General features: G+C 48.1%; 1 protein-coding gene across 1 annotated transcript; it reads right to left on the reverse strand.

The window, feature by feature from the left end:
• Positions 1-5,644: 5,644 nt before the first annotated feature.
• LOC129382867 (solute carrier family 22 member 11-like) lies at positions 5,645-7,087 on the reverse strand. The gene has a single exon (XM_055067093.2). The coding sequence runs from the start codon at positions 7,085-7,087 to the stop codon at positions 5,645-5,647; it is 1,443 nt and encodes a 480-aa protein (XP_054923068.1).
• Positions 7,088-9,637: the final 2,550 nt, after the last annotated feature.

Raw genomic sequence — 9,637 nt, forward strand, 5'->3', positions numbered from 1 at the left:
TAATGGCGGATTAAGAGGGATTAAGGTGCATTAAAGAGGATTATGGTGGGCTAGGGTGGATTAAAGTTAATGAGAAAGCAATACAGTTGATTAAGGAGGATTAAAGTGCATTAAGGAGGGTTAGAGTAGATTAAGGTCGATTAAGGTGGATTAGGGTGCATTAAGGAGGACTTTCGTGGATTATGGTGGACTAAAGTGAATGAAGGAGGATTGAGGTCGATGAATGTGCATTAGGAGGATTATGGTAGACTAATCGGTCTTAATACTCAATGAACCCCAATTCACCTTAGTCCACCTTAATCCACCTTAATGCTCCTTCATCCACCTTAATACTCCCAATCCACCTTAATACAACCCAATCAACCTACATCGCCCATAATGCAACTTAGTCTACCCTATGCGGTCTTAATCCTTCTTTATCAACCCTAATCCATCATAATCCGCCTTAATTCTCCTTCATCCACCTTAATCCTTATTCACGCACTTTAATCCTACTCACTCCTGCTTAATGGTCCCAATCTACCTTAATACACCCTAATCCGCCTCTATCAAACCTAATCCAGCTCCATGGTGCCTAATCCACAATAATCTACCCTAGTCTATGCAAATCGGTCTTAATCCTCCTTTATCAACCCTAATTCACCTTAATCCACATTAATCGACCTTAATCTCCCTTTATCCTCCTTAAGCTTCCCTAATCCTTGTTCATGCACCCTAATCCACCCCAATCGGTCTTAATACCCTTTCATCATCAACACCTCACCTTAATCCACTATAATCCGCCTTAATCCACCACGCACCTTAATCTTTATTCATGCAACTTAATCCTTTGTAATGCACTCTAATCCACCTTAATCTTGTTTAATACACTCTAATCAACCTTAATCCTCCCTAATCCACCTTATGTCAACCAGTAATGATTCATTAATTAACTTGGGTAATCATTCTCTTATACAGGGGTGGACATGCTTTGTGTCCCCTGTGGCCTTCCTCGGGTCACGTGATACTTCCAGTTTACAACGCGACCTTGAAACATAAAGATCTAAAGGCTTTCGCATTAAAACTTAAAATAAGCTCAATTTTGATTAGTTAACGCTCATCACCTACAATACTACGCGTATACTTGCCACTAATTTTTTCAGGGCGCAAAGCAGAATCAATAATACTGCGCTCCCGACTAAATAACAACAGTTAGCGACGTGCGAAGTGATGGAGCGGCCCCAGAATATTAAGCATACTGAGGACAACCGCAACAAAAACGCTGGTGAGCAGGCCGGAAGAATGAAAAAAAAATGCAGCATTACAGGATTCTTTGCTACGAGCTATAAGAAAGACTCCTGAGCTCGCAAACAACGCTGTTCTTTGTCGGAACAAAGTTGTTTCGGCCAATGTCATGCAGCCACTGCTTCCTACGCAAGCCGTCACGCTTTCGTTGTGGTATCATAAAAACGGCATAACCATCTTCAGGCTTCTTGCTGCAGTTATATGCGCAACAGCCCGGCATAGCGCTAGCACATAGAGCCGGAAACACGGCGTACAACGTCCGCTACGCCGAGCTAAAGCGCCGAGCCAGCCGTGCTCAGGAGGAAAATGGCGCGAACGAAAAAGAAAAACACAAGCAAAACTCAAGATCCGCGCGTTTCCAAGGACAACGGCAGGGAGACCAATCGTTGTGCAGAAAAACGGGGGCAAAACTGGTTGCCGCGGGGGAACGCGCAAGGGGCGTGGAGGAGGCGAGGAGGTCGTGCTGTGGCGGCAGAGTTCAAAGAGTGTCGCTACTTTAAAATTATCAAGGGACTTTAGGATGAAACTTGGCCTGCGGACGTCCATACGGCGCGCGACGGCTTTATGACCCTTGGAATTCATAGGGAACCCCACGGCGATGGCGATGCCTACGGCAGGAATGCGACTGGAGTGTCCATATAATTACTGTCGCAATAAAAAAATAAAATAAAAAAAAAACAAGGCAAGCAGAGCTTATTTTTGGGCTGTATACTGCAGTCGTGATGATGGCAATTCGTTGCGACAATTACCTGAACGAAAAGTGCGCAAAAAGAAAGAAATGAAAGTAGTGTTCTCCGGTTTTAAAGCTTTTCTTCTGGCGTGTATTTTCCGCTGGTTCCGGTTGAACAAAGCAAAGCGGGAAGACCATGTGGCAGTGCCTACCACGTTTTCCCTGAAGTTAAGAGTTCCCTCGTGACGTATAGCGAACATGTTCAAGTGGAAACGTCCGGAGCTTGACTATGTTATGGCGCTGTTGGTGGTACAAAAATTCCAGGTGCGAAATTTCCGCTTCGCCGGGGCATGGTACAGGAAAAGAATAGAAATGAAGAGCTCCGAATAATTTTACGAATGAAGAATTTTAAATAGCGTATTAAGAAAGGCTAAGAAATATTACTGACACAATCATCATCATCCTCAACCTATTTCATATCCACTGCAGGACGAAGGCCTTTCCCAGGGATCTCTCAGTTACCCGTGTCCTGTGCCAACCGGCTCCGACTTGCGGAAACGAATTTCCTAATTTCATTACCGTACGTAGTTTTCTGCAGCCTTCGACTGCGCTTCATTTCTCTTGGCATCCATTCTGTAGCTCTAAAGTCCACCGGTTATCTAACCTGCGCATAATTACATGACCTGCCCAGCGCCATTTTTGTTCACTTAATGACTATTAGAATATCGTCTATTGCCGTTTGCTCTCTGATTCAAACCGCTCTCTTCCTGTCTCTTAACGTCAGGCCTAACATTTCTCGTTCCGTGGCTGTTTGCGCGGTCCTTTACTTGTTCTCGAGTTTCTTTGTGAACTTCCAGGTTTCTGCCCCATATGTTAGCACCGGTAGAATGCACTGATTGTACACCTTTCTTTTCAATGATAGCGGTATAAGCTTCCAGTCAGGATGTGGCAATGTCTGCCGTATACGCACCAACCTATTTTTATTCTTTTATAAATTTCCTTCTCATGATCAGGGTCCCTTGTGTGTAACTGACCTAGGTGAACGTACGCCTTCACACACTCTAGAGGTTTACTGGCGATCCAGAACTCTTGTTCCCTTGCCACGCTATTGATCATTATATTTGTTATCTGCACATTAATCGTCGACCCCACTCTTACACTCTCTCTGTTAAGGTCTTCCCTCATTTGTTGTAACTCGTCCCCAGTATTGCTGAGCAGGACGATGTCATCTGCAAACCGAAGGTCGCTTACATATTCGTCATTGATGCTCACTCCTAGGCCTTCCCAGTTTAATAACTTGAATACTTCTTTGAAGCATGCAGTGAATAGCATTGGACAGCTTATGTCTCCTTGCCTGACCCTTTTCTTTATAGGTATCTTTCTACTTGTGGAGAATCAAGGCAGCTGTGGGACCTTTGTAGACATTTTCCAAGATATTCACCTGGGCCTCCTGTACTCCTCGATTACAATAATGCCTCTGTGACTGCTGGTATCTCTATTGAATCAAATGTCTTTTCATAATCTATGAAAGCCATATAAAGAGGTTGATTCTTTTCTGCAGATTTATCGATCATCCGATTGATGACATGGATGTGAACGATTGTAGAGAATACGACTGTCAAAATACGGCTCTGCTGATATTCAAGTATCTTGTTCCTTATAGTACACAGAAGCTAAGCTTTTGCACTTGATTGTAAGTCCATATGGCGGGTGACCACGGCAGTGGCTCTGACAAAATGGCCAGTGAGGCACGAAAGACGCGCGCATTTGCCGAGGAATGCTGTTTACGTCAAGAGGAGGCTTTAGCTCGGGCCGAACTCCGATACCGCCTATTAAAATTCATGTAAAACGCAGAAACGCTTTTCTCTGATAACCCCTAGACCGAGTTTAATGAAGTTTGTTGCATCTGATTTACTAAGTTAAACTCTAGTGACTTTGTAAACTCTAGTGAAACTCTAGTTAAACTCTAGTGAAATTTTGATTAGGGTCTGCAGTTTCTTATTGTCATTTTCGAAAATTGGTAGGTTTCAAAATAATAGAAGCAAGAAGTTTGCAGATCCATAGTTTTACACCTAAATAGAAAACTCAGTTGTGTAAACTACATCCGTTAGATCATCCAAAGTGGACAAATTTTAACCGTCAACTTATGCCTTATGTCAATTTGTTACATGGATTACAAAGGTTTGGTAAAAGTTCTGCTCACATAGTAGTGGTTTATTTTAGAGCCATGAATAATATGTCAATTTTATTCGCTATAGATGTAGTATTAGGTGACATTTACAGAATTGTGCAATTCTGTTTCATTGCTGAGTTGGAGATTTGTAAACTTCATTGTTTCGTTCCCTACAAATTGGCAATATTTGACCATATTCAATAGAAAATTGAGGATCCAAATAAAAAAAATTTGCAACCAACAATCGCTATATTTTAACTTCTTTTAAGTACAACTCTGATCAAATCTAGTGCAGTGGTTGCCGAGAAAAACGGTTTCTCTTTCCCCATAATAGGAGGCCCGGAGCTAAGACTTCCTCTAAAACTAAGAGGCAAGAAGTCATGGGACACTTAGTTATCCATACGTAAAAGAATGCGAAAGCATTACGACCACCGCGCAATGATTAGACATGCCACAAAGCATGGCCGTGGGTTCGACTCCCCCAAAGGCCGAGTGTGCGACTCTCAAGAAAGGTTTTGAGTGCATTAATTAACCCTACCTTAATTCGCTGTGCCTTAGTTAACAAAAATGACGTGGTTTCGACTCCCACCACAGATCGTGAGTTCGAGTTCCTTAATTAACTACATCCTAATTAACTGTACCCTAATTAAGCTTGCCTTAACACCAAACATCGTGGGCTCGACTCCGGCCAATGCCGTCGGTTCGACTACCACTAAAGGTCGCGGGCTTGAGTGCCCTAATGAACTGTCTTAACTGTGCCTCGATTAACTTCGCCTTAATTAATAGCAGAGGAAGTGGAGGTTTGGTACTTTTCTGTACTATCGTGTGGTCACACCGCCAAAGCCGAATTTTGCGTCTCATGAGTCATTTAATGCTTTGACATTAATAGACAGCTTTAGAGTAGCGTTTGTCGGGTTGCGTACGTTAAACGTAAACCTTTGCAGGACGCTACGGTGGCGAACCTTCTACACTTTTAGTTTTTCATACGCCAACGCATACGTAAGAATGACGTTAAAGAACAGCGCCCCCTTTGGTGTTTCATGCCAAACGTATCCAAGCCAAGACAGTCAATTATTAGCAAACATCCCGTTGTTGCTATGCAGACGCGTCTCGTTCGGCCTCGGGCGCCGGAATCGCGGAACGATCTCATAAATTGGACGCGCTATGCGCTCATACCTAACGTTCCAGTTGAAGTTCCAGTAGGTACTGGTGGTAAACGAGAGTGACAGCGTAGCCATCACTACAACTGACGTTGAAGCGGAAGCCACGGGTACCGCATTATTTTCCCTATTCACTCGAAGCAACCGTAGTTGCGATTTACTAGCAGAATGGGTTCATGCCCCTTACGGAGCTACTGGTCGTGTCTCTATATGGAGCTTGCCCGTCTGTACTAGGCGCACAGTGAGCGTATTCATAGACGTGACAGCTTGCTGTGCGCGAAGTTAGCACAAGTGATCAGAACTAAGGTCATTTTCTCGTGTCACGCCCACCGGAATCTGAAAAGGAAAAAAGAAACGCTACTTAACGCTTTCCAGCACGGCGGCGATTGCGGCTCCGATTCGGCCGCACGCGTACGCCGTGCAGACAAACACGCCTCGTATCGGCGTGGGGAAAAGCTCCAGCACGTAGATGTAGTTCACCATCATTCCGGTCACGGAGAAGGCCCGGGCGAACACCAGGAAGACGCGGCCCAGCATCTCTTGTTTAATCCGAAACATCAGCGAAGCGAGGCAGCTACAACACGCCAGCGCCGAAAGGTTCACGCTCACCATGAGGAGCCTCGAGACATGGTTGAAGACGAGCAAACAGAGGAGGAATGCCGCCGTCGTTGCAACTAGCGACACCGGGCCGCCCCACGCCCGAGTTAGAGCCGTGGTCGGTGTGAGCGCGTAATACGCGAAGGTGGCCGCGAACGAGCTCGCGAAGACAGTGGTGGCACGGCGCCGAACGAGGTCGATGCGTAGCACAGCCAATACCGTGACTTTCAGAGAGCCCACCTTGGAGCTTGCCATGCTCTTCAGCCTTTTAAGTGCGGCAGCTGCGTCGGCCGGCTTACCGAAGCCGTTGGTTTTAATAGCTGCTGCGACTACCGCCTCGGCCCGGTCGAACTGCTTGGTGGCTACCAGCCACCGGGGGCTTTCCACCGCGAGCAGAAAGAACAGCGGCGCAAGTGCCGTGGGCGAGCCCATAGCCATCTGAAGCTGCATCCAGTTGAGCCGGGTGTCGCGTAGCAGAAGGAAGAGAAGCACGCAGGGCCCGAACGCCAGCAATACGGCCATACTGAGACGGCGGGTTCTGCAGCTGTGCGGGCTCACCTCGAAAAAAATCACGTTTGTGACAACAAACAGGGTGCTCGCGGCGCCATACAGTACGAATCGCATGGCCAAGTAAATCGCGTACGAATCAGCGAATTGCAGTGCGCACCCAGCGAGAAGGAGCATTGTGGTCGCGGCGTTGACAACGGGCTTCCTGCCGAAGTGGTCCGCGACGTAGCCAGCGGCGGTCGTTGCAAGCGCGGCACCGAACAGGTGCGCTGCCTTGGCAGCGTGGAGCAACCATGTTCGGTGGCATACCAGATCCCATTGGCTCACGATGGTCGAGGCGGCACGATCTGCGCTGTAGTCCCACGAGTCACAGGCCACCGTGTCTGCGGTACTGTTCAACGCTTCGTACATACGGCAGGAACTTGGCTGCCCGTTGGCGTTCTGCGGTATGCCAACGTTCCTCCATGCCACTTCAGTGAGGTTCTCGAGATACGCGGGAGGTCTGCACCAGTGGTCGACCGGAAACGAGATGAGCGCGAACGCCAGGGTGTGAGAGTGCAGGATAGCGAGGGAGATCACGCATAGAAGCATGGCCTTGCCCTGGAAGAAGCCGTCACCAATCACATTGGCGCAGTCAAAGTAGTCGCTCGTCTCAACGTCCACAAATAGATACCGGCGCCACAGGCTCGATTCCATGCCGCAAGATTCTTCGTTCTCGACGCACTAAAGATGATGACGACGATGATTGTTATTATTAGCGCATACCCCACTAAGGCGGATAGGCAAACAACCAGGCGGGAGGAGGCGGCTTAAAAGAAATGCTTATCCTAACTATAAGAAGGATTCTAACAAAAAAAAAAAACACACACTAATAAAGATCGAATAAACAGGAGCAGTGAGTGACTCAGCAGTCAGACTAACTGAAACAAGATACAGAATGAGGCAAAAAGGAATGAGATGGAAAGATTTAAAAAAAAAATATTTACAGAATGACTTTGAGACTAATCAAGAGACAACAGAGAGGAAAGGTAAAGGTCAATATATTACGGGCAAGAGCTAGGTGTCAATGCTATTGTGATTAGAACAGAGGAAGTGTAGCGACAAACCGTATTGCTACCACCAAATGCTTAAGGTATGAGGCTTGCATGTACTGTAGCCGCGCTCCTTTCTCGCGCTTGTCTTCCCCGCAGGGGCGTCTGCGTCAGCAGGCGTTTGGTGTGTTGCGACACCACATACCCGAGCACACGAGGGTTGGACTCTCCCGCGTCTAGCCGTGCGCGGCTTAGCCGTGTCCGGGGAAAGGGGATCCTGGGGGTTGAGCCGATGCTGGGTGCTTGGACCTTTAGGGCCCCTCGGCGGCGGCAACACACCCCTTTGGCCTCGGCTTCACGTAGACGGCGCCCCCGGACTGACCCACCCGGGGGAAATCGGCAGTTGCCTTTTCCTGTCTCTTTCTCCCTTCGACCTTCGTCTTTCTCTCACTTTCCATCTTTCCTGTCTCCTTTTCATTTCTTTATTACTTCCGAGCTTCCTGGCAGCAAGGGTTAACCTTGTGTGAGTAGCCAACCTTGTTTATGTCATATTTGGTTATAGTGGCAACGTACAGCTGGCGTTTGCAGGCCCTGTTTTTGCAGGCCCTGCAGCGTCCCCTTGTTGGACTCCATGGTGGGTGGCTAGCGTTGCTGCAGAAAACTACACGATTACACATGGCTACTTCCTTCCCTTCACTACTTGATCGCCCTCAGAAAAGAGGGCGCACAGAAGATGTTTTCCAGTTTTTCTGACGCCAAGTCGATACGTTGCCCCGTTTTCATGTTGTACACTCTGAAAAACCAGGCAAACCAGTGCGAACCATCTCACCATTTCTTGTTTCAAAGTCGTTAACTGAAATTTTTGGTCCAGGATATAAGGCGTCGAGGATGGCAAGCGGTGAACTCCTCTTGGAGCTCCGCGATCAGAAGCAGTATAAGAAACTGCCAAAACTAGTCTCATTTGGGGAAACCCAAGTAATCGCAACCCCGCACCGTACAATGAACACCACCCGTGGTGTTGTGTCAGATGATGATTTGCTTGAGCTGACTGAAGCGGAACTACTGGAGGGCTTCAGCGAACAAAATGTGATCAATGTCAGAAGAATTAAGATGAGGCGGGATGGAAAAGAGATTCAGACGAAGCACCTAATAATTACTTTTGGATCAAGTATCTTGCCCGAATCAATCGAGGCCGGGTACATCAAGCTCCGTGTCAGGCCGTACGTGCCAAACCCCCTGAGATGTTTCAAATGCCAACGTTTCGGCCACAGCTCGCAGAGCTGCCGAGGCCGCCAAACCTGTGCGAAATGCAGTGCCCACGAACACACCTCTGAAGCTTGTGAGAACTCTCTCCACTGCGTGAACTGTGATGGGGAACAGGCCGCGTACTCGCGTTCCTGTCCGTCATGGAAAAAAGAAAAAGAAATAGTAACAATCAAAGTTAAGGACAACATATCGTTCAAAGAGGCACGCAGGCGGGTAGCATACCTGCCAAAGAAAAGCTTTGCCGAAGTGGCGCGTCAGGGGGCAGCGTCACAACGGCCTCTGGCGGCTGTCCGACCCACAAGCAGTGAGTCGGCAGTTACGCCATCTGCCCCCACGGTGGTTGCAGCTAGCGCTGCTCCGCCAACCGAGCAGAAGGAACCATCGTCCCCGAAGGTGGGCGCAGCCGAGGCTGCCCCTACCTCCCCGGCCCCTTCCAGCGCTGGCAACAGCCGGCGCAGCCAAATCCCTCAGGGAGCCCCATCGACCTCCGGTCTGGTGGTGGGCGCAGGGGTCTTGCCCTCCAAGGAGAGACTCTCTCTGGTAACTTCTCGCTCGCAAGAGCACGTGTCCGGAGCCTCACTAGAGGCAATGGACACTACACCTGTCCTCAAGGCGCACCAAACGCCTAAGGAGCGGCGAGGCTCCCTCGAACGCGCCAGAAAGGGCAAAACCCCGATTACAGGGCCTCGAAAGAGTTCTGTAATCTAAGGCATCACTTCCGTTTCCGTACACACAGCACCTACTTACTTCCAATATGGATACACAAATCATTTCGAGGAACGTCAGAGGTCTCCTTAGAAACCTTGATGATGTACAAGAACTCATCCACAAACGCAATCCAAAAGTGCTGTGTTTACAGGAAACACATCTAAAACCAACACAGTCAGGCTTTCTGGCGCAATTCGCCATTTTTCGCAACGACCGTGACGATGCCAACACCTCGTCCGGC

The sequence above is a fragment of the Dermacentor andersoni genome, chromosome 3 (genome assembly GCF_023375885.2).
Source record: "Dermacentor andersoni chromosome 3, qqDerAnde1_hic_scaffold, whole genome shotgun sequence".
NCBI lineage: Eukaryota > Metazoa > Arthropoda > Arachnida > Ixodida > Ixodidae > Dermacentor > Dermacentor andersoni.